At 41.9% G+C, this 26,040-nt stretch overlaps 1 protein-coding gene across 3 annotated transcripts in view; it reads left to right on the plus strand.

The window, feature by feature from the left end:
• Positions 1–19,316, plus strand: part of LOC101857638 — a 24,225-nt gene extending 4,909 nt beyond the window's left edge. For 2 of the 3 annotated variants that reach the window (XM_005097227.3, XM_005097228.3), the window contains exons 2-4: positions 13,753–14,032; positions 15,063–15,245; positions 18,351–19,316. In XM_005097227.3, coding sequence (XP_005097284.1) covers positions 13,807–14,032; positions 15,063–15,245; positions 18,351–18,613 — 672 coding nt within the window. In that variant the 5' untranslated portion in view covers positions 13,753–13,806 and the 3' untranslated portion in view covers positions 18,614–19,316. Of the gene's footprint in view, positions 1–5,563; positions 5,731–13,752; positions 14,033–15,062; positions 15,246–18,350 lie in introns of all 3 variants that reach the window. The other variant, XM_005097226.3, reaches the window with a different exon arrangement.
• The last annotated feature ends 6,724 nt before the right edge of the window (positions 19,317–26,040 follow it).

Raw genomic sequence — 26,040 nt, forward strand, 5'->3', positions numbered from 1 at the left:
GACAGAGAGAGAGAGAAGAGGGGAGGAGTAGATCTTGCGAGAACTTCCGGGCGGGTGAGAATAGCCACTTTCAATCTAGATATCTAGATCTTAGATCTAGATTCTCTAATATCTAGAATCCAGATCTAGAAAAAATCTAGATCTAGATTCTAGATCTAGATGTAGATCTAGATCTAGACGAAAATCTATGCCGTCTCCCACTGATTCAAAACTTTGCGCTGTAGTTAAGAATACACGTAAATCACGGCAATTTCAACAGGTGGAAATCTACCTTTGACATGTACTCATACTGGCTTAAATAGGCCTAGATCTGATCTAGATCTAAATCTAGATCTCTAGAATCTAGATCTACCTACTGGTTTTTTAATTTTATGGCCATTGAGTGTAATATTTCATGATAGAGTTCGGAGTGGTCGCTCGTTAACGAAGTCCTCCCTGGAATTAAACGCTTGAAAGTAGCATCAAGGTCTACGTACACGGTAATCGGGCACGTAGCTTCAGTGTCTACGTACATGGTAACCGGGCACGTAAGGTAGCCTCAGTGTCTACGTACACAGTAACCGGCAACCGGGCGCCTCTCATTATCTACGAACGCGGTAACCGGGTATTTAGTTCCGTGGGGGCTGGGGGGGGGGATTGAGCTAGGTGCACGGTAACTGCTTTGCTCCCTTCATAACCTCGACCTTTTTCCCTTTTCACTGTGTAGTCTCAATGTCACACACACAGTAACTGGGCATGTAGCCTCAATATCTACGTACACGGTAACCGGTAACAGGGCGCCTCTCATTACATGTATTACGTACACGGTAACCGGGTATTTTGTTTTGGGGGGGGGGGGGGCTTAAGCTAGGTGCACGGTAACTGCTTCGCTCCCTTCATGACCTTGACCTTTTTCCTTTTTCACTCCGCTTTTTGTGTGTTGTTGTGAGCGGAATGTAATCCCAAAAATGATCCCAATCTACCCCCTGTCATCTTTCCTAAGGGAGAGCAAAATGCAGTGACACTGAAACTGAAAATCTGCGAATCTGGATCAGAAAGCTAAAATATAGATGCTTACAAAACATGTAATACTATCACGAGAAAGAGAGAGAACGAGACTCAGAAAACAGAGAGAGGGAGAGAGAGAGAGAGAGAGAGAGACAAAGAGAGAAAATAAAAAAGTATGCACTTGATGAGGTCATAGTCTCTTAGAACAAAGGACAATGAAACATACGTACTATCACCAAGGAGATCCTTGACTATCACCCATCAAATGAAACGCGGACCTTTTGGTTAAAAAACACGGCTTACTTGGTATGAGTCGACGGATCCCAATTCCGTACAGGGCTTGCACCAATGCACGTTTTTCTGTAGCAGGAAGCTCTAGTAATAATCAAAATTCTAAATACAGTCAAACCTGGCCTGACGGCCACCTCTATAAGACGGCCACCTGTACAAACGGCCACTTTCCATTTCCCCCCTTGCGTTTTTTTCTATATACTTTAACTGTGTAAAACGGGCACCTGTCCAATGCGGCAGCGGCCACCATATTTTAACACACAACCAACCCCTATCACACTAAGCAATAACACCTGTCTTAGACGGCCACCTTAGTCATGACTCCATTACGTTTTGTCATAAATTGTGCCTTTGGCCCCTGGCGTTTTGGGCGAGCCGTCATAATTCAATCACCTGTCATTGTTGTAAGGTAGTCCCTCCAACCGATCATGTTGCGTAGGCCCCTCCCACTGTTGACCTATAGTCTAGCTACCAAATTTCAGCTGCTGGTGAGGTTAGCGTGTGATCCCTCATAACCCATAAGCCCCGCCCAGAACTCATACACAAAACGTAAGTGAGATGAGTGGTCACTGTTTACCCAGTCTGTAACAATGGACGTCAACATGAACTTGTGATAGAAGCGTCGCTCGTTCTCCGAGTGGTGGCGACCCATGCGTTTGTTTTAACATGGCACTCGGTCTTCCATGTCTGACACATTTCGTTTTATTGTCACCCTTGTGCAAAATCAGCGACAAAACAAAAATTACAAACAAAATACAAACCAACAACAACAACAAAAACAACAACAATGCGGCTACTTTTGATTGAGACCTCAGATGGGAATGGGTTTTTTTCTTCATCTTGATCAGTCCTGCCTAAGACGGCCACCTGTCTTATACGGCCACTTTTCTCCTTGACAATGGGTGGCCGTCTTACACAGGTTTGACTGTACTAAAATTTGCTTCCAAGTTCAGTTTTTGTCATCCGATGTTGCCTTCAACCCCACTCCTCCCCCCGACTGTACCTTTTTTAAAAATCAATAATCCCCCATTCCGGAGCCCTATACTTTGCGCAGCGCACACTTTGAATGAACTTCGGTGACCCCAATGATCACTGGTACTGGTACTCATAATGTGATGCAAAGGTACAGGTTCACTGACCGGTCACGATGTCGAGCCTGACAAGACGCTTGTATAACTTTCTTTTTTTTCCGCAAGTGAAAGCACAGGTCAATGATTTCTTTTCATGGCGACACAGCGTTTGTACGCACACAACCTGTATGTTACACATGTTGCGTTAATCAGACTGCTACCGGCAAATTTCTGGGTGGTAAAGAAAGCGAAAGTAGATCGAGCTTCGGTACCACGCATATACTTATGCTTGCCGCCCAAGCGCCTTGTTCATACCTAAAACTATCTTTTGTTTTCGAAAGAGTTAGCACTTGCAACACAATAAGTTCATATAAGTGCCGAAGATTAGAGGTGTTAGTGTTACAAGAGAGTAACAAACACAAAAAGAAGGAAGAGAAAGATAAGGATGATAGATGTTGAATAGGAGAGAAGGAGCAGACCACACCAGAGCACCCACCAACCACCCACTAATACTATCTTTACACACACCACACTTACAATCACGCACAAAAATACATAAACACAGAGAGAGTGAGAGAGAGAGAGAGAGAGAGAGTGAGAGAGAGAGAGAGAGTGAGAGAGAGAGAGAGAGAGGGGGGGGAGAGAGAGAGAGAGACACACACACACACACACACACACACACACACACATCATGCATATACACGTGTGAATAGCCTCTATATAAATTTAATACATGATAGCATATTACACACACACGAATCTCACAACATACACATTGGATAAAACGATATGAGGATAGCTTTATTGGTTGAGTTTGTCAGAAATAGACTTGACTGTGTTACATTATAAACACAAATCTCCATAGCCTCACAACGATATTCTCTCTGTCTCTAAACACACACAAATCACACAACTTACACACTGGATAAAAGTATATGAAAGCTAAAAGAGCAAATAAAAAATGAATGACCCAGAACATATTAAAACTAATGGAAGAGAGAAGACTGTCAAAATCAATCATGGAAAAGTACATCTTTACGGGGTATAGCTAGGGTCAACATCCAAAGGCTATAGTATTTGGTCTAATGCTTGCTTTTCTGCACCAAAGAGTGTGACATAGTACAAAACAAGGTGGCAAAAAGTTCAAGATTTTAGCTATAACTAGTCATAAAAGTACCCGTTCTACGAACGGAATAATGATGAAGAATTATTTGGAAAGTTAAGAAGAGGAAAAAGACTGAAAACAGAAAAGAAACAAAACACAAATATTTTACCTTGAATTTATCCATGTAGCACCCCCTCTTGACTACCTCTAAGGGTAAGACTTTTTCTCCCTCTTCGAAGGCGTGGGCTTTTCTCCTAAAGTTCCAGCTCAATCACTTTTTTTAAAAAAAGAGTTAGGCCTACATGCCAATTGTTGCTTCCTAGAAGAACCTAATCTAGATTCTAGTTCTAGCCTAGATCTCGAAGGATTAAAAAGACATAGAGGCCAATAATTGAAAGAAGGAGCCTTGGCCCATAGATAGATCTAAGTTTAGAAATTCACATTTTTAACAACCGACAGGCGTCACAGATGGCCTAGATTTCCAGATCCATTCACAGTAGGAAAAATCCACTTTCAAGAGTACTTTCATCATTCTTGATCTCGATCTAAGATTCACATAGATCTAGCCTAGATCTAAAGCTCAAACTCAAAGTACAGTAGAATAGCCCAAGTAGACCTATTCAGTGTGAGCGGTGTAAGAACTGAAGAAGGGCAAGATGCAGTGATACTGAAAATCTGCGAATCTTGTTCAGAAAGCTAAAATATAGAGATCTAATTTACTAGCTGTCACTAATACAATGAAACGCGAACACTTACGCCATTTTCACACAAGGCCTGCTCCAACACACACTTTACTTAGCAGAGAGCTGTAGAAGTAATCAAAATTCTAAACATATATATATTTGCTTCCAGTTTCAGGGTTTTTTTTTGTCCTCTGGTGTTGCGTCCAGCCCTCCCCCTATCCCCGAGTGCGTCTTTTTAAAAAATCAATAATCTCCCCCCCATTCCGGAGTCCTGTAATTCGAAGCGCTCAGAGCACGCGCAGGTTCATTGACCGGTCACAATGGCGAGCCCGAAGACGCTTGTACATGTATGTATAACTTTCTTTTCTTTATGTTGCCCCCATAAGTGACGACACAGTGACAAATATTGATTTATTTTCATGGCGACACCACGTTTGTAATGCCGAACTTGCATGTTAAAATAATTGTTGCGTTATCAGACAATTACTGACAAATTTCTGGGTGATAACGAAAGCGAAAGTAAAGGCTTACTGGACGCTCTGTTATGAAAAATTCAGTGGCTGTCATGTTGGATTACAGAGCGGTTGATCCTAGTGCGCCCTCTTCGAAAAAGCGTGAACTTTGCGAACAGAGTTAGAATCTACCCTACTTGTGTGAAAAACAATAAAAGTGACACTCTTTTTGGCTGAGTGAACTATCTCTTGGACCTTCCTGTTACCGTGTACGTAGATACTGAGACTATGTGCCCGGTTACCGTGTACATAGACCCTGAGGCTATGCGCCCGGTTACCATGTACGTAGACACTCCGTAAACAATTACCCATACTAGATCTAATATCTAGAGTCTAGTCTAGATCTAGACTTAATAATCTACTTTTAGAATCTAGATATCTAGATCGTAGAAAGATCTGATATCTAGATTTAGATTTATCTCTAGATTATATATGAATTTACTTTTAATCTACTACAGTTGTACAGGTCTTTGTCTTCACTGCCACCTCCGCTCTACTGTTGTACAGGTCTTTGTCTTCACTGCCACCTCCGCTCTACTGTTGGCATGCGGGTAGGCAACAGATGACACTCGCTGTTGAATGCCCCAGTCCCTAAAGAATCTTTCAGTCTGAGTGGCTGTGAACTCTGGGCCCCCATCGGTAGTGATTTCTTCACTGATGCCAAATGTGATGAAAGTTCTCCGTAGGCTGCTTATTAGCCCACTGGTGCCATCCTTCGCTTTTTCGACGATGGGCCAATTGCTGTAGCAGTCCACAATCACACAGTAGGATTGTCCCCGGTGGTGGAAATAGTCTGCACAGACCATATGAAATGGGTTTCAAGGGATACTAGGGGCGTGGGGGGGGGGGGGGGGGGGGGGCTTGCGGCTGGGATGGTGCGTTGTTGCAATTACACTGGGGATACTTGTCCTGTAGGTTGTGGATGTCTGAGGTTATCCCTGGCCAGAAGACAGAGGCCTCAGCTCTGGCCATCATGGAGGATGTGCCTTTGTTGTGCCGAGTGGAGAGAATCCAGCACCTTCCTGCGCAGCGATAGAGGGACAATAATGCGATCTTTGTATAGTATAGGACTGCGCCATCAAGTGAGTATAGTTCGTCCTTCAGCGTAAAGTAGGCTTGCAATTCCAGCTGCATTTCCCTCTGTATGTCTGGCAGGCTGTCCTCGAGCATGGATAGTAGTGTGCTCATCAACTCGTCTCTGGTGGTTTCAGTGCGAATATCGTCCAATGTGATATTCCTGATGTTCTCCAAAACAGCTGACATCAAGGTGATTTCGTGCTGCTCATCAATTGTTGGTGGCTGAGCAGACATGTCATTCATTAGCTCTGCTATGTCATCCTGTAGGTAGAATCCTTTTGGTTTGCCGACAGGGTGGCGCGACATTCCATCAGCTGCTTTGTGGTGTATCCCAGGGATATGTACCAGCCGAAACCTGTACCTTAGTGACTTTTCCTTGAGATTCCTCAGTCTGGGGTTGGCTACAGCATCAAGGCAACGGTCTCCAAGGACCTTAAGTAAGGGCTTGTGATCCACTGCAACAATGAGGTCCTCACAGTTGAGGACAAAGTGTTTGGCTTTATCAAGGACATTCATGACGGCGAGGGCTTCCCCTTCGATAGGAGCATATCTTGACTTGGTTCTCGTGGTGAATCTGCTCCCTACAAGTGCCACTTTCCAGACATCTTTGCAACAGAGGGGTGTTGTGGGCTCGCAAGTGCTGTGCTTCTGGAGCAGCCAGGAACTGATCCCTGTCTCCTTTCTCCAATCCGTTGCTATGCAGGTTGGGAGGGATTTTTCGAATATTTTGTGATTTCTCTGACAATGGCATCCTTAGATTACTCGAATAGTTTGTTAAAGTTGTCAGACCATCTGAAAGGGGTGCTTGGGCTAACTAGTGCTTGGAATGGTCCCATTTAATCTGTGGCTGAGAATGCATATGAGACCTGGTTGATGAGGTCACACCATGACCGAACATCTGTGATGTTTCTTGGCGTAGGGAACTTTCTGATCGCCTCCAAGAGTCGTGGGCATGGGCGGACTGTTGTGGCTTATATCTCAAGTCCAGCATATTCAACGGTGTCAGCAGCGAACCCGAATTTGTTGGGGTTGAGGGTGATGCCGTTTCTCCCGCAGACATCTACCCAGTTCACAGTTTGGAAGAATGCATCTTCAATAAATGATGTCGGACCAAAGCAGGGCGTTGTCTATGTATTTGGTTTTGTTGGTGTGTCTGACACGATCTTGTTGTAGCGTCTGGTGTTGCCATCGCCAGATGTGAGATAACCTTGGGGGGGCAACTTTATACCTGTACCTACCTCATGGGGTTATGAAGGTGGTCAGGTGTACATCATCCTCATGTAGTTTGACGCTGTGATACCCTTTCCAAGCCTTGAGGACTGTCTTCTTTGTGTTGTGGGGTACTGATCTTGCCTGTGGAATGGTGAGGCTGTGTGATGCGCTTCCCTTTTGGCGTGTTTGTTCAGTGCCTGGAAGTCGACGGTTTGCGAGGCTTACCGTTTTTCTTGGGGCAGACGACCATTCTGTGACACCATGTGACAGGTTCTCCAATAGGTACTGGCTCAATCACTCTGAACACTCTCTAAACCTGCCTTTACTTCATCCATCCAGTACAAGGTTACAAGGAGTGGGGTGTGGTAAACCACTGGCTTGGCTGTATGGTCTATCATCAGGCGGATCTGAGGGCCTTGCATCATGGGCAGCTGCTGATGTGTGCATGTGTGTTGAATGTGGAGGATGCATATAGTTCTTTCAAGTACTTCTCGCGTCTGCCTCTATTTTCCAAGGTAGCCTTGCATGGTAGCTCCGTGGGAAGTTTGGGGGGGAAGGCGTTGTGGGCATCCACAATGGCTAGTGCTTGCGGAAACTGAGTGCTTAACTTCAGCATTGCTGGATGGGGTTTGCTCCCCAATGGTTGGGAACTTGTCTGATACTATACCCAGACCAATGCATGCCTGTTTGTTCAGGTATAGTTTGTGTGTGTGTCATTTGTGAAGTATACAACCTGTGGGGTTTGACGCTGCCCGCCATTTTGTGCTTCCCTGCGATGCGTAGTACAAGAGCCCCAAGGATGCGAATATATTCGTCACTAGCAGCATTCATTTGCATTGTGACCGGCGTAAGGTGGCTGGTGTCCAATCCGAGCTTTTGCAGGAGTTTGACTCCTGCGAGGTTGTATTGGCAACCAGTGTCGGCTGTGGCCTTGCTATGTATTGTACCAATGCCCTTGGGAGGAGGTAAGAGACCTAGTGTGTCATAGTCAGACGTCTCCAAATGAATAGCCACATCAATGAATGGCTGGGGGTCGGATTGCCTCCGTTCCCATGTTTTGCACATGTCATTGTAGATGTGTTGTTCAAGTTTTATGGCACTCTCCCCATATGACATTGGTACCAATGTTGACTCATTCAAATGAGCACAACAGATCAACACAGTCATCAGCATTATTGTTCATAGAATTCACAGTTGCCGGTGTTTTCTTTCTTGCATTGCCACGACATACAGTTTCAAAGTGTCCCTTGATTTTGCACTCTTTGCAGATGTTGCTGAATGCAGGGCATGTCTTTTCCCTATCATGTCGTCTTGTGGTTCTCCCTGCTGCCACAGTGTCCACATAGCTTCTGTTGTGCGTGGTAGCTGCTGGTGGCTGCTGTGGAGGGGCATGGGATGCTGCGGGGGAACGCCACCCTCTAATGGAGGCGCTGGGCTGACCTTTTGCCGCTTTCCCTGGCCTCAACAAAGGTAATGGTGGCCTCATGTGTCATGTCTTGATCTTGGTCACCCAGGATATCCAGCTGGACGTCCACATCTGCCATGCCTCTAACGACTGAGTCTTTCAGTACAGGGTCCGTATATGAGACCTCGGTGGAGCAGTTGGGGCATGGTATGGTTTTTTTTGCATATGTCAGCTTGGCCCCTGAGACGAGCAGCGAAATTCCTGATAGGCTGATCCCTGTCTCGTCTCATGTTACCGAGTTCTACACGAGAGACCATTACGTTCTCTTGGCGCACTGCCAGTTTCCTGATAGCCCGGAAGATTGTCTCTTCAATTTTGCTCTGGAGGGAGCCGCCATTGGTGTGAGTTAAGTCCGTGCGTAGGGGCTCCTCACAACACTCTAGTAGCTGCACAGCCGCTTCTGGTTCTGAAATGCCTGTTGCTGCCTTGTAGTCAGTTCGTCTTGATTTGAAATAGACTCAGTCCTCTGATGTCTCACCTATGGAGACGGTCGGTCGTCGCACTTTCTTTACTGTAGGTTTCGATGAATGGGCAGTAGTATTGGTGTCATGCTCCTTACTGTGGAGTTGGAGGAGCACAACTGCAAGTTCGAGAGGTGAGTCAGCTGGGGTTGAATAGTCACAGGTAGAGAGGGGGCATGAGATGGTAGGCATTGTGAATGATGAGGTGAAGGGGGTTCAAGCTGTGGTCGGGGATACAGGCAATGATTTGTCTTCGATGAGTGATGGGGGCTTGAACCTCGTACTCTGATCGTAATGAAGTATGATGACGCTTATTTGTTTCTCTACTCTGGGATGTTAATTACATTCAAGCAGGAACAATGATCAGAGTACCCGAGAGACAATGACATAACAATATTTTAGACATTTCAGACACACATCATACTCACTCCACTATTGGTGGTCTAAAATCGATAAGAGTAGGCTTCGACCGCCACCTGAGCAAAATTCAAAATTTCCTACCAACTGAAAATATTTGCTGTTTCCCACGCACTCATATGACCTTATGCAGTTGCGAGCAGAGTAAAACACCAAAACAGATATAAAAAAAGACTCTGAACTGAGTCCAGCATGACGTCCTTTCCGACTTCTGACCCTTGTTTCTAAATATTTCCAGCATTTATTAAATTTTTTTCTATTATAATGATAACAATCGGGATGTGAGCTTTAATATCCAGTTACTAGATCTATTTAAACTGGCCCTCTGTGCATCATTAGTATGAACAGAACAACCAAATTGAGTTGACCTTGCCCGCAGCAAAGTTAATTGTGTCGACCAATGAGATTGCGCGTAGCGATAATGCACTCTCGGCTTGCTGAGGAAAGAGGTGTTGGGAAGAAGCCACGGCTGTCGATTTTGTGTGTTGTGATTTTTAAAAAAATAATTACAGAAAAACTATTAACACACTACAAAATGATATTAAACGTGTAGAAAGACAAATGATGGTGGAAGTAATAAGATAAGATTAGATAAGAATCATCTTTATTGTACGGATCCTGGCACATTGGTTTGGTGTTTCACCACGTGTACACACACACACACATGCACACACACACACATGCACACACATGCAGGCTTACAATCATCTGGATAGAGCAGCAATATAAACAGTAATCAGGGATGCCACTTTTCCGCTTTTTTACCGGTATTTCCGGTATTTTGATCCTGATCCGCTATTCCGTTATTGAGACCGAGATAGAATCTATAGGTCGAAAAGAAGAAAAACCACACACACACACAACAACTTGCGTCAAATGTTCAAATAACGGAAAAACGAAGACTTCGCCATAAGTTCAAATAACGGGGAGAATCCCCCCCCCCCCCTCCCCCCGGATTTTCAGCTATTTAAAAAAAAAGTTGAGTGGCATCCCTGAGTAATAATCTTAAGCTACGAGGGTTGTTCAAAAAGTTTTGCCTCCTCTCCAATAACTTTTAAACTATTCAAGATATCTTCATTAAATTTTACACAATTGACTTTCAATATGTATACTCTCAAACCCCCGAAACAGAATTATGCTATGATGTCACAATTTTATGCTATTGCTGTTTACATCATGGAAGCTAGGGCACATTGTCGCCGAGAAAATGGCGTCCAGCAAACCTATGAATGTGCGCTTAAAACAAAGAGCTGTTATTGAGTTCCTTACTACAGAGAGAGCTGCACCTGTCGACATTCATATAGGCGAATGAAGCTTGTCTATGATGAAGCATGTGTAGATGTAAGTACTGTTCGAAGATGGGCAAAGGAGTTCACTGAAACCAGTCCAGCAGAGACTGATTTGCATGACCAAGCTCACTGTGGAAGTCCCTACTCTGCCAGTGATGTTCAACACCAGGGGAGAGTGGATGAGATCATCCAAGCAAACCGGCGGATCAAAGTAAGAGATTTCAGTGAGAGATGAAATGCTAGGGATTTTTGTAGGGAGTGCTCAGTGTTTTATCCATGATGTGTTGGATTACAAGAAAGTGTGTGCACTGTAGGTTCCCCACATGTTGTCACCAGAGCTGAAATTGAACCGAAGCCAAGTTGGTGATGAACTTCTGGCTCGTTATACCAATGAAAATGAAGCCTTCTTACGCCGTATAGTCACAGGAGACGAGACTTGGGTACACCATTATGACCCAGAGAACAAAAGACAATCGAAAGAATACAGGCACACTGGCTCACCTAGCCCCAAGAAGTTCAAAGTTGTTTCATCTGCAACGAAAGTGCCTATGACAGTGTTTTGGGACTGCGATGGTCTGATTCACATGGAATTTTTTGGAGCAGGGTTCCACTATCAACTCTGAACGATATATTGAGACCCTGAGAAAACTTAGAGCACGGCTGTCTCGAGTTCGGCGCAGAAAAAATGCAATTTTGCACCACGACAATGCCTGTCCACACACGAGTCGACAAACTCAAGATGCCATGAAAAGTCTCAGATTTCAACAGACCTTACCCCACCCATCATACAGTCCAGACCTTGCTCCATCTGACTTTTATCTTTTTCCTAAGTTGAAGGAGTACCTCAAAGGAAAACGTTATGCAGATGACGATGAAGTTCAAGCCGATGTGCGTTGCTGGTTCAGAGGAAAACCACATGAATTTTTCGCCGATGGCATGCACCAACCTATTCGACGTTGGCGGATCTGCATCAACAAAGAAGGCAACTGTGTTGAAAAGTAAAGGCACTGTCATGTAGCAGACGTTCTAAGCTTTCATTTGGTGTATAACTTTTGTATGTAACATCAGTAATAAAGAAATTATTAACTTGGAGGCAAAACTTTTTGAAAGACCCGTGCAGATACATACTCAATGTTATTCTGATGCATGCTCTAAGGTCATGTGAATACTTAAATACATGATGATTAAGATGGAAGAATTTTGATGGATGATGGTAGAAATGACTTTATGTATCTTTCTTTGTTACAGATTAGAAGCCTAGGTCTTTTATTTCTGACTCTTGTTTTTATTTGAGGGAAAAAGGGATGTTTGTTGTCTAAAGAGATGGAATTGATTTTTTTAGTGCAAGCTGTTGTGTATAATTGATCCAAGTAGGGGAATGTAGATGTTGAAATTTTACTTGCTTTCTGTATTAGTCGATTTAATTTTTCTTTATCTTGTTGTTTTGTGTTCCCGGCCCATGCTGTTATACAAAAATTGATCATACTTTCTGTGGTTGAATGATAGAATATGGACATCATTGTTTTATCAACTTTATAATACATGAGCTTCCTTAGAAAAAATAGTCTTTTGTTCACTTTTTTATGCAGGAGAGAAGTGTGGACACGCCAGTTGAGTTTGTTGTCTATTGTATCACCCAAATACTTATTGTCTGACACTTGCTCGATGTTTTCACATTTAATTTCGAGTGGCTGCAGGGGCAATTTCTTTTTAAAAAATCAACAACAAGTTCTTTGGGTTTTTTCACATTTAAAATGATGATGCTGTAGTGGTGGTGGAAAGACCCTGTTGTCAGTTACCGTGTACTTAGACACTGCCGTTGGGCAATGAGAGTGCAGTCTTTTGACTTGTCACACAATTGCACAGTCTTAGTAGGTAATTCTAGTTCTAAATCTAGTTTTACGTAAAATCCCCCGACGACAGTATTATATAACCTCCATACACTCACATAACTCACTTGCAAACAGTGTCCGAATGAATTTTTAAAAATTTCGGACCCGAGTCCGAATAGATAAAACCCATATTCAGGCTTGAATCCGAATAGGTAAAAAATCTAATCGGACTCGAGTCCGAATAGAGCTGGTCTTTGACAAAGGACTTGTCAGAAATTATCGTGTCTCAATGTCATTGACGTTCATTTTAATGCTGTGTTTTAAATAAATTATAAAATAATGTAAGGCTTTGAATGGTATTTATGGAATACCTGACAAAATCGTCAAGCTTGTGAAGACCACCTATGATGGAACAGACTGCCAAGTCCTCCACGAAGTACAACTCTCAGACCCATTCCAGGTATAGACAGGAGTACGACAAGGATGTTTGCTCTCACCTTTTTCTCTTTACACTGGCAATTGACTGGGTCTTGAAAGAAGCCACCAGAGGCAAGCGCAATGGAATACAGTGGATCCCTTGGCAGCAGCTGGACGACTTTGACTTCGCCAATGACCTTGCACTGCTCTCTCACACACATGCTCAGGTGCCAGAAAAGACCAAGAAGCCCAACAGCCTATCAAGGAGTGTTGGCATACGTATACATCTGGGCAAGTCGAAAGTAGTCAAGCTAGTAAAAGTTTCAAGCCCTGCTGTGACAGTGGAAGACACTCCCCTGGAAAAAGTGGACCCCTTTACCTATCTTGGAAGTGTCAATTATGGTAAAGGTGGAATGGAGGCAGATGTAAAAGCAAGAACCGCCAAGGTGAGGTCAGCATTCAATCAATTATCAAAAGTCTGGAAAGCAAGCAACATCTCACTGCGCACCAAGATTCGACTCTTTAATTCCAGTGTCAAGTCTGTGCTCCTCTACGGCTGCGTATATATAATTATATATATATGTATATATATATATATATATATAATTATATACATGTTGTGCTTGATTCTGAGATAATTTTATGATCAATAGGTGGAGTTGCTGACTTATTAATTAGCCTGGAAATTAGGCATGACATCAAGTTATAAGGTGATGATTCTGTAGGTGCTTGCAAATTATACACCTGAAATGGATAACCTTCACCAGGCACTGCACCACCCTGAATTTCATTGTTATAGAGCAAAAGTTTTTTCTCATTTCGCTAAATGGTATCACTTTTTATGTAAATAATAAGCAGTTTATTATGTTCTTACTGGGAGGATTGAAATATTTCAATAAAAATCCTTATTATAAAAATCTCATATACTCATCAGGCTGGGCTCGGTTGTGAAAGGACGAGAGTGCACCATCAGAGAACACCACAAATCATGGATAGAACGTGGAGCCATCGAGGAGTCTCCTACAGAGTCTGTCTGGTTTCCCTCCTTGTTGGCATATGGCCGTTTTTGCTGGGGTTTGGTGCCCCAGACTGGCTGTGGTTTAAGAAGTCTGGTATGAACGGCACAGAGATGGATGGTACCTTTGGCCTGTGGGAGCTGTGTGTAGACAACCAATGTTCCAGTAATCCTGTCATTGGAAATGAGGTGGTTGATGGTAAGTTGTCCATTTACTCTTTTCTTTTGACCATCTGGATCTCCAAAAATGGGAACTCATAACAGATAAACGCACTCAGAGAACAAGGATCGTCTGTCTCATGTCTTGTTTACCAAATTATCTGACTTACAAAAGCAAGGACTGAGGACCCAAAGACAGTTTGAAAAGGTTTTTTAAGCCGTGAATCATTTGTACTGTTTTTATCTGTTCACTGACATTGCTTTGGGGGGGGGGGGGGGGGTGATTTGAACTTGTGGTGGTTAATGTATGTTTTTTGTCAAGAGAGGTTAAGGATCATGTGCCGTACCAATTCTCTGCAGGGGCAGTGTTACCTTGTGCCTAACAAGTGTTTTGTCTGGAAGGGGTCTATTATCATCATGTATTATTATCTGCTGGGAGGGGGAGGGGTCCTGATCTTGTATGTATGTGTGTTCTAATAGGAAAGGAGGGGGGGATTAGCTTTTATGGCAAGAAGAGTCTTGTCCAGAGAGCAATCTTATATCATCTAGACTACTCTTGTTTACCAAGGGACAACCCACCCACTTTCAAATCCCCCTAACATCATCTTTGTAGAGTGACAGATTTACATGTAATTGAGAAATTTTTATATGTTGATGAGAGTGGCAAAGTGGAATGTGTAGCCTCCTGTGGTAGGCTACTTGCCATGGGGCTATTAACACTTTGCCTCCACAGGACGCCTGATTAAGAATCCGCCTCTTTCCCCCATGGGACGCTGATCAACGACGGTGTGATATAGCACCAAAAGTATAGTAGGAATGTTCTCCTTTTAGACATTCGCACTTGTTTAAGTTATAATTTCCTTTTTTGAATGGTTAGTGGGATTTTGTGGTCCCAATGATTAAGTTGAACTTTGGATGACTGATCTTTCATCTTTTTTGTTTTATTCCCCTGGCGACATTAACTCATCTGTAGTCTTGTAGTCAACTGTATTCTGTAGGCCTGGGGTATGTTTGCCCAACTGTGTTGTGCTTCCCAGTTTTTATTCACAAACTTTGCTGTTCTTTCCCAGATTGGTTCATCGTGGTGGTCATCCTCCAGACCCTGGCCCTGCCCTTCTACATCCTGGCTCTGGTGTTAGCCCTACTGCAGAACTTTACACCTCGCAGCTGGCTGCAGTCCATGCGATTGCGGAGGTTGCGGCTGTTGCTGCACCGTGACAGTGAAACTCCAGAGGATCTAGCTTTTGTGGCAGGTAGATGGGTGCCTTAATCTTTCTGTCTTATTTTCATAAACTTTAAGGGGCATAGACCATCAACAATTTCTCCCCAAAGATGTTTTTCCTGTGCATCCTCCAGTTATCCAAGTTTGCCCTGTTTCCTGGCATCTGCTTCCCCCTTTCTCAACCACGTTTTTGGCCTTCCTGTGTTACGGTTACTCTAACCTTGAGGGTTTTATCTGAGTGATTTCTAGTCATACTTTCATCACTTTTCTAAAAGGATACTCGAACAGGAAAAATATGAAGATTTTGAAAATGATGAAGTTGTACGTCTTTGGATACTTTACAAAAGAATTAGAAATTTTTGCTTGAAATGTGTATTTTAAGACCGATGCTCTTTGAATACGTAAAAAAATATATGCAAGGTTTGAGGAAAAAACTTAAATGAAAGATTGACTATATGAATAAGAGAAAGAAAAGGAAGGTGAGGATGAGGAAGGTAATGGGTTTGTGGCATAGAAAACAGCGTGACTGTATTGCTGAGGGAGAGAGGTTAGCTTTCCACACAGCCCTCAGGGGTGTCGCAGTGACATTTAGGCTCTCCTCATTCACATGGGGACACTTAGGAAAAAAAGATGTCAACAGTGTTGACAAAATCATTTCTGGAATAGATAGAGTGATCTGTTGTTTGTTTGTTTGTTTCTTGCAGAGCTGAATAAGTCTGAGGGTCGGTTTTTTAGTGCTTTTTCCTCACTCATTCTCTCTCAGTCTTGAGTTTTGTCACCATCCGGATGTTTAATTCTTCTCTCTTTCTTTTTTTTTCTTCTCCTTCGTTTTGGGTTTGTGGCTGACACCATGATGAAGAACATGTCTAACCCCCGAGGCGGTGCTACTGACTGAAGTGTCTTTAGCAGGGCTGCCTAAATCTACCGATTTTCCCGGTATATACCGATTTTGGGCCTGTTCTACTGCCATACCCATAATGTGTCAGAACTACCAGATTTGCGATGGGTGCCGAAAGAAGAAAAAACCCATTCTGCAGTGCTTCCATTCTTCTTTTTTTTTCATACATGTGTACATTCTGAGAGTTCCGTACTTGCCGCATCATCATATCAACTGGATGTGTTAGAGAGAGAGAGAGAGAGAGAGAGAGAGAACAGCACCTGCCTCAGTAACTTGTCAGATATTTACGGCAACTTTCGGCAATAAGTTGTATTAGTATTAGAAACTGCCAGATTGCGTTATACGTGGATGGATCTGTTAAATGTGGAGGAAAGTCTGGATGGGGCTTCTCAGCAAGAGTGAGTGTCTGATTGGTGCAGGAACAGCAAAGAGCATACAATATGACAACATCTAGCATGAGAATGGAGACGGAGGCAATCACTCAGGCTCTCAAATGGACACAGACTTTCAGAACACTGAGGAAGATTGAAAGTGGGAACTTTAGAGCTGAATGGACAGAGCTCCTGAAGAAGACGACACTAAAAAAGATCACCTGGATCTTCACCCCGGGCCATGCTGGAGTCAAGGGCAATGAGCGGGCTGATGAGCTTGCTTGGAAAGCAAAACCTGAAGGGAAGCTGTGCCCTGACAAACCTGAAATTGTACGTTCAGTCAGGGAAAAATGGGAAAAAGAACAAGAAGAGTTGGAATACCATCATCTTGAGCGCCTTCGCGAGTTTGGAATTGGATGGGGCGCCTGCAGAAAATCAAGACTTAATGGGAGGAGCAGAAGGCTATGAAATCAAACATTGCTTGGAACCAACAGCGCCTACACACTTTGAGATGTGCTTCTTCTGGGGACGTTGAGCGCTTATGGGAATACCCCTTGTGCAGTGATGTCGGTCCTTCACACAAGTAACAAGATTTACAGTTAATAAAAATTTGTAAGATGCATTTTGTGCGTAAAAAACACAGTGTTGCCATACAAATTTAATCTATATTCTCACTGCTGTCACTATAATGGCAAAAAAAGGGGAAAAAAAAGAAAACAAGCTTCCTCCGATTTCTAGATTGTCGGGCCCGTCATCGTGACCTGTCATTGAACCTGTGCGAATTTGTGTTTCGCATCGTGTGGGTACGACACGAGTAAGGGACCGGCCGGTGGTTTGGGTTAATCAAAGTTCATTCAAAGTAGGAGCGTTGCAGGGCTTCGGAATTGAGGGGAGGTGTTTGACGCAATAAAGTCTACGGCAGCTGGATAAGGCCACGGTGCAAGAAACTGATGCTAAAATAAAAACGATAAGTGGAAGTGGTTTTGACATTTGACATCAAGTGAGTAAATGAGGGAACATTAAAGTACAGGCTTGATGATTGTATCTTCAATATTGGGGTTCCTGGATTTGTCAGTGATGACAAATTGAATAGTCGCAGTGAGGAAATGCCATTTTCAACCGTCGGAAAGCTCTATGTTGGATGCCTATGTATCATGATGGCTTGTCACACACACACACACACACACACACACACACACACACACACACACACACATGTGCATGCACAAACAAGTTTTCAAAACATAATTTCCCAATATCACGAAAAGCAAGTGCGTGCGATGTGGCAACAATCATCTTTTTTTTTTCCTTTTTTGTCTTTGTACTATCTGATTTTGGGCCAAATTAGCTGAAACTGACCCTGAATCTGTCTGAAATGGGAACTTTGAGGTAGGCAGCCCTGCTTTAGGCCATTCCCAAAGGGGGGACTTTTACATGTTCTTATGCACAGTAGAATTATAAATGGGCCGATTCATCAATAATGTCATGCTCATAACTGTGCCTGAACTGCAACAGGGAACTGCTGCTTTTTTTTTTCCTAATCCTTATTATCGTCATTTGTCCTCTACTTCTTTTGTATGTTTGTCACACTCTTGTGACCCTCAATTTCTGGGGTGTCTTGATATTGGAAGCATACTTTGTGCCTTTGAAGCTAGAAAGGTGAGCAGAGTTAACCTGATTCCCTGTAAAGACTTCTCTGTTGACATCCACCCCTTGGCGCTCATATGACCTTGTGCAGTTGCGAGCACCGTAAAAACTCTATTAAGACTAAAAATTAAAAAGACCATGTCTTTCTCCTTTCATTTTCTCCATCTCTTTCTTTCTTGTTGAAATTATGTTTGAATGTGTCCTTTTCCTTCCTTTTAAGGTTTCTTGGGTTTTGTTGGCATCATCGTATTCATGATAATGACGTCGGAGGAAGTGTCTCATGGGGCGTACTACTCCTGGGGCTTTGCCATGTCCTTCACGGCAGCCAGCATTTTGGTCATCACAGGGGTCATCATGTGCAAGACACACAGCCCAGCACTGCCCAGCCCCACACAACCTTCTGAGCCACGAGTAGTGCACACCATGGCTCCTGCCGCTGCAGCGCGGGCTGGAGACCCCCGGGAACCATGGTGGCGCTGGTGACCAGGGCTGTCAGTGGCTCCTGTTATATGCTATTTCATGTGCTTACCAAGGTTGTGATCTGAATATATATACTGCTGTCTTTCTCATTGGAGGGGCTTTGTTGTCTCTGTGAACTCAAACTGTCTTGTTTTTTTAATTGTAGAAACAAATTTTAATATTCTTTGAGAATATTTGAAGGAAAAATGTATACATCTTTAACACAATTGCCTCCCTGAAACTTATGTCAAAACCTTAATGTGTCTTGTTTGCATGTAGCCTTGTATGGCAGAATCATATGTATTACAACACACAGCTATGTGCTACCTTCCAATCATGACATAGCCAGCCCTTTATTGCAGAATGTATAGGACATTCCTGTTGCAAGAGGTGTTACAAATGGCCCTTCATGCCTGGTTCCGAGCACCAGGTCTATAAAGTCTGTCACTTGTGATCTTGTGTGGGAATAAAAGGGAAGCTTTCAAATGAATCTTGTGCAAGGAAATATTTGTCATGGTATCGGGGATGAAATGTGATAACTTTCATTGAAATTGGATTCTTGTTTGGAATGTGATTATGATGTGAGGTGAGTTGTTTTGTTTATGCTAGATGGGGGCAACAGGTACTACCTACACTGTCACTAACCGATGGCACCTGTAAGTTTGTCCTCAAACATAGTTCCAGAGTTCTTTGCATATGCTTCTGCTGAAACTGAATGGAAAAATAAGTAAAAAAGACCCTGTCCCCTTCTCAGGCCACTAGGCAGAGGTAGTCTGTCTGATGTCCCCCTAAATATTTTTTCTGCTTCAAATAACGTGATTTTGTTTCATGACTCGCACCTTGACTGGTAGGTCATTTGATTTGTCGCTCACTGACCGTTTGGTCAACCAACTGGTTGTTCTTCGGCGAGTTGTTTGTTTACTGGCTAGTTCTTGAATTTTTTATAGTGACGGACTAGTCCTTGACTTCTTGATTGTTGACTGAATAGTCCTTTTTTTAAAATAGTTAACTGATTAACTGAATAGTCCTTTACTTTTTGATGGTTGAATGACTAGTCCTTGACTTTTTGGTGGTTGAATGACTAGTCCTTGATTTTTTTGATAGTTGACTGACTAGTCATTTACTGAATGGTGGGTTAACTTCCTGGTCATGGTCATTAAATGACAGGCTTTTGACTGACCTGTAATAACTTACTGGACACTTGTCTGCCCTCAGAGACTGTCTACTCAGCCTCGTGGAAGAGAATCCTAAAAGTGTCATTTTGTACTGCAAACTTTATACTTTTTTTAAAGGTATGCTGAGCATGGCGCCGAAAATGTCACTGTGCACAAGCAGTATTTTAAAGTTGTGGTCTCATCTTTAGCTCAGTTAATGTTATGCTGGGCTATGGTGCAGATGGCCGTGGTTGAAATCCCTGTTTTTGAACTTGTATTGTTTGGTGAGTTTTCATTACACTCCACCCCATCCGCTTGGTCCTATCAGTATCAGAGATGGGAGTTATATCTGATGGTCCTACCTCTTTAATAAACCTAGCAGTGTTGAAAGGTAAACCCAGTGTAATTACAATGTTGTTGCATTTACAAACACTTGTGGATTGTATGGTCTTTTCTTGTTCTTGCTGTTTGACTCCCTGAGGGATCCTCTATCTTTTCTTGTACCTCTTGTAACTCTTATTTGTTTGTTCCTGAGGATTTGAAGATGAACAATGTGAAACAGGTCTGAAATTAGCCACCTATTATTGTTATATTTCTGCATGTATTTCAGACCAGCATTGTTTTTACTGAATGACATTGTATATTAGTACTAGTGATATTGGGTTCTTGTCTCCTTTTCACTTCCTCTTTTCTTTCTTTCTCTCTCTCTCTCTCTCTCTCTCTCTCTCTCTCTCTCTCTCTCTCTCTCACACACACACAACTCACACACTCTCTCTGTCGGCCCCTCTCCCTCCTTTGCCTCATAGTCATTCCTTTCATTCCTTTGTCCGATTGCCTCACTGTGCAGAATGGCAGACCAGTGAATCCTGTGGGTCTGTGATAATGGATCATCTAGCAATATTGATGGGACAAGGCATGCACTTTTGCAGCTTTAGTCTCATTCCAAGAGGATCATAAAAAATGACTGAGAAAAAAAAAGGATGTGAGAGAGAGACACTAACTATGTACAGAAAAGTTGTATGGCTGGATGCAGATGTCAAGGACCAAATCAAATACCTTACAATACGTCTTTAATTTTGTTAAATGTCCTGTGTGTATGGAATGTGAAAATATTGTTTCTACTTAAAAAAGCAGACTTAACATACTGTGTTTCAAAAATGATTATTTGCTATACACTGTATGTATTTGGTTTTGTTTCCAGTGGATTGTTTGTTCATCATGAATCAATATGATCAAAATGTGTTCAAGTTCTGCAAAAATGTTTTCTTTTTGAAAATTAAACTGGGTTTTTTTAAAATGCCAGATGGCTGAACAATCACTGTTGAAAATACGTTCTTCTGTTTTATATTTTGGCAATTGATACAGTTTGCTTTGAGTTATGAAAGTAGATCCCATATATAAGTGTTGTAAGTAAACATTTCAATCCTTTAAGTGAAATAAGTGTCGGTCTCGTTTTAAATGAAGATAAATTTTGTCAGTCTTTATCTTTTGCCTTAGGGCCAAGTGTACCATAGTGCTTGGGTTTAGGAATGTGTCATGTCTTATTGTTAAATGTACGCAGTAAATTTGGATTATTATTGTCTATTTTTTACACTCCATTTGACACATTTAGATCATTATGGAGGGGGGCTGCTTTGGCCTCGCCTTTGTGGACCAACGTGGGCTGTGTGGGGCCCTTTGCTGCTGAAAGCTGGACATACTCTATAAAGTATCTGCCACACTTGAGAAGTGAACCCATGATTTTTTTTAGGCTTAGGGGTTAACTCTTAACAGCATTACACATCAGAGGTTGTTCAGTCCAGGTGAGAGTGGCATTTGATTGAAATACTACGTATTTATTGACTGTACATAGCAGACACAAAGCCAACATATGTAAATAGGAAGAGCTTCAGATAATATGTGTGTACTTATGTATACATATCACCATTCTTGCAAGAAAAACACTGTTAATATATTTTTTTTTGTTCACCCTGTAAAACAGGGTCAGAGTTAATAAATTTTCTTGTTAACAGCGGCTATATGTAGTGTATAGTGCTTGCTTGTTTACTGTTCCTGACTGTAATGTTCTCGGCTGATGTCAGTACGCACTGCTGAAGACCATGCCTTATGTTGATCCCATTCCACAAAATAGCCTGCCTACTCGTATCATTGTTTTACCAGCAAAATTATGCATTTGAATTTGCTATTAAAACCTTATTCATGTCACATGTATAAAATTCTATTTGTTGTAGGAATGTGTGTGACAGAGCTAGATTCTAGTCCCGGAGTATGTTTATAATCTGATGCAAGTTTCTGTGTGTGCATCTTGTTTGAAGACAAACTTGATCTGCATGACTCAGTATTTCTTGAGGGGGCTTAGTAGCTCAACAGGTAATTGCATTGTCTGTCAACTTGGAAGTCCAGAGTCTGATCCCAGCAAGCATTGGGATTTTTCTAATATTTAAACACCCACACGCACGCGCGCGCGCGCACACACACACACATGCGCACACACACGCACACACATGCACACACACACACACACACACACACACACACTGACTCCTAGAGAAGGTAGTCTCGAACACCTGGTTTTCTCTAGGGTAAGGACGAAAAATTTCGGAGGTCACATGGGGAAAGTTTCACACGTTAAAGATCTATTTTCAGTTCTAAAATTGAAGAGAAGGCCCACGGGGCTGCCATCTAGGCACAGTTCAAAATGAATCTCTACCCAAAAAACTGAGGCCTCTCTAGTCAGTGCAAAATTGTTAATATTAAGAGTACCTTAAAAAACGGCATATTATTGTGGTTGCCTGTCAGGCAACGGTTGATTCTTCCTACATTCTATCATGTAGATAAAACGTCATGTACGTAAAATCGTTTGCACTGTCATATCCTACAGTGAGTTTCTCCCTGATCTCTAGCGGGGTATGAGAAGAAAAGAATATTTCCTGCTAAATGTTAATTTTTTGTCAGTTAATAACCTTTGAATTTATGCTTTTACTTTTGCGAATTTCTGTTGATGGCTGGCGTGATTGCTGAGCTCAGGCATGTTTGTCTCCCTACCTCATGTTTCACTCTCGTGCCACATTTCATTCACACCATCCAGACTTTTCAATACAGAAGAGTTTTACACTTGTCATGTGGGGTTGGTTATGCTTGGAATGAAGTTGCTGGAAACAAGTACTTGACTATCTGAACCATTTTCAGGGAAAATGCATGGATAAAATGAGGAATGAAACTGAAGAGAGGTTTTTGTAGTATGGTATGGTATGTTAGATGTCAGACTTTGCCTCCATTGTGCCTTCCTGGTACTTTCACTACTTTCAGTGCACTATAGAAGCTGCCAGGGTCAGCCAGTTTATTTTCATGTCTACATTAGTGTCAAGACCTTCAATATGATGTATACCACACAAATTGTCAACTCTTTTGACATGTCAAGATTTAAAAAAATTATTTTAAATTTGGTTTCATGCCTTCAGAGTGAATGGTTTGACTTTGTCAACAAGAATGGTTTCCAAACTTGGTAAGTACACTCAGTTTTTTCCCATTTGAATATATAATATATATAATATCTTTCAATACATCAGAAAATTCAATGTTATTTGACGGATATAATATTTCTGAACCCCCCGGGGCAGTGCCACTGACCGTAGTGTCTTTAGGCCATTCCCAAAGGGGGGACATTTCTCGTTCAAGCACAGTAGAATTGTAAATGGGCTGATTCATCATGTCACACTCGTAACTGTACCTGATCTTCAACAACAGGGAACTGCTGCTTTTTCTTTCCAAATCCTTACTATCATCATTTTTCCTCTACTTCTTTTGTATGTTTGTCACTCTCTTGTGACCTGCTATTTCCGGGGTGCCTTGATAGTCAAAGCAGACCTTGTGCTGTTGAAGTTAGAGAGGTGAGCACAGTAAGTCCCTGTAAAGACTTCTTTGTTGACACCCACCCCTTGGCACTCATATGACCTTATGCAGTTGCGAGTGCCGTAAAACCCTCTACTATAAAAAAAAGATATATATATATATATATATATATATATATATATATATATATATATATTTTTGAAATAGTTTATTAGTACTGACTGCAGAGATGAGCAGGTGGAGTCAAGTTGTGATATCATCAGGAAGTGAGAAAATGGAAAAGTCCTGTCTCATCTGATGTCAAATTGTCACATTATCAGGAAGTGGAGAGGTTGTCTTTTCTTACGTTAAATTATGAAATTACCTGGAAGTGGAAAAGATTGTCTCTTCTGATGTCAAATGGTAACATTATTAGGAAATAAGACAGTGGGGATTCAGGAGAGGTTCCATCTTAACTGATATCAAACTGTCATGTCGTTAGAAAGCAGAGAAGTCATCTTTTCCAACGTCAAAGACAAGTTGTCACGACATCAAGTAGGAAAAAGTTTAGAGATCTTGCCTCCTCTAATTTCAAGTTGTCTCATCGTTTGAAAATAGAGGGGTTGTCTCCCTTGGCATCAAATTGGGACTTCATCAGTAAGTGGAGAGACTCTGTTTCATCTGACATCAAGTAGATCTTGAGATTGATCAAAATGTGAGCTTAGATCATTGTCAGAATCCTTCAGGAGAATGCGGGAAAAAAAGTATGTAAAATATATTTCCGACTGTACTGTCATAAGTTTGAAGGATGGTGTGTTTCTGCCTTATTCTTTTGCTTGCTACTTTGCTGTTGTACTTAAAAACTTTTGAGCACAGGGGAACAACTTCTGTGTGGGTCAGAGATTTTACTTCCTACATGTCTGTATATTTTGAGTCACTTCTAAAAACATTGCATTGTATTGTATTTTGGTTTTGATTTCTTTCTCAAAAGGCGATGGTTGTACATAATGTAATTTTAAATTTTGAGTATTTTTCAACATGATTGATAATAAAATGAAGCATTCAGTACTCCTGTTTCTTGTTACATGCATTTAATTATGTGTGTAAAATGTTTTTTTGTGTGTGAGAAAAAAAAAAAGATTATTTTCGTTAAAAATTAGGGTGACCTTATTTAGGCCACATATGGCCTAAATAAGCTAAACCCCCCTCCCTTACCTTATTTAGGCCTCACCTGTGGCCTAAATAAGCTAAACCCCCCTCCCTTACCTTATTTAGGCCACACCTTTATACAAAGTCACAGAAATATTCCTTTTGTGCTTATTGAGGTACAGTGCAGGGTGATTTTACCTGCAAGGTTAATTGGACAAAATGGGCAACATCTTTATTGCTAATGGTCATATTTAGACAAATCCTATATCATTGTCTTTTTTTTTCTTAACTGCTCATGGTTATTAAAGAGTAAGCCAACTAGGTAGTAATTTCGGATTCGTAATACTAATATTATGGGCATTCTTCAAATTTTTTAACTTGTTTTTACCGCTTTTCTCAACGTAAAACGGATTCCGTTAAAAAACCAAACAACAATGACCTTATCTTTCTTTTTCAAAGTATTGTGCATATATATGTGTGAAACTATATATTCTATGCTTTCATGTACATGAAAAAAGCTAATAAAGGCAAGCAAAATGTTCTTCAGAGACATAGATCTAGTAGTAGGCCCACTGGAATTTTTTTATAAACCGGGAAAGATGACCAGAAAATAACAAAATTATTTTATGATCTTCACTTGCACTTGCAATTTTTTGGACAAATTATAGTCTACCTCATTGTCTTTTTTTCCCCGCATTTTTCTTCACTATTCATGACAACTGGCATGTATTGTTTTCAGTTATTATCAAGGAAGTGGATAGGCGGACTACAGGGTCTATCTAGCCAAAAGGATAGGTGGACCCCGGGGTCTACCTAACAAAATGCTAGGTTTTAGGATGTGAACCCCGGAGTCAGCGTAGTGAAATAAGTAGTAGATCTAGGTTTAACTAAGGATTGATGGACCTCGGGGTCAACATAGTGAAATAAGTAGATCTCAGTTTATTTTATAGTAGGACTGGTGGAGCCCGTGGTCAACGTAGCAAAATTATAAGTAGATATAGGTTTAATTAAGGATTGGTGGACCCCGGGGTCAACGTAGTGAAATCAGTACATGTAGATCCAGGTTTAATTTCAAGGATTGGTGGACCCTGGAGTCAACGTAGTGAAATAGGTAGGTTTAAGGTGGACCCCAGGGTCTACCTAACGAAATACTAGTTAGGTTTTTAGAATAGGTGGAACCTGCGGTCACTGTAGTAAAATAAGTAGGTTTAATCAAGGTGTCCCGGGGGTCCACCAATCCTTAATTAAACCTTCTTATTCCTCTACGGCTATGGTGACTCCGGGGTCCACCAATCCTTTTAAAATTAACCTTACTTA

The sequence above is a fragment of the Aplysia californica genome, unplaced genomic scaffold, assembly GCF_000002075.1.
Source record: "Aplysia californica isolate F4 #8 unplaced genomic scaffold, AplCal3.0 scaffold00150, whole genome shotgun sequence".
Classification (NCBI taxonomy): domain Eukaryota; kingdom Metazoa; phylum Mollusca; class Gastropoda; order Aplysiida; family Aplysiidae; genus Aplysia; species Aplysia californica.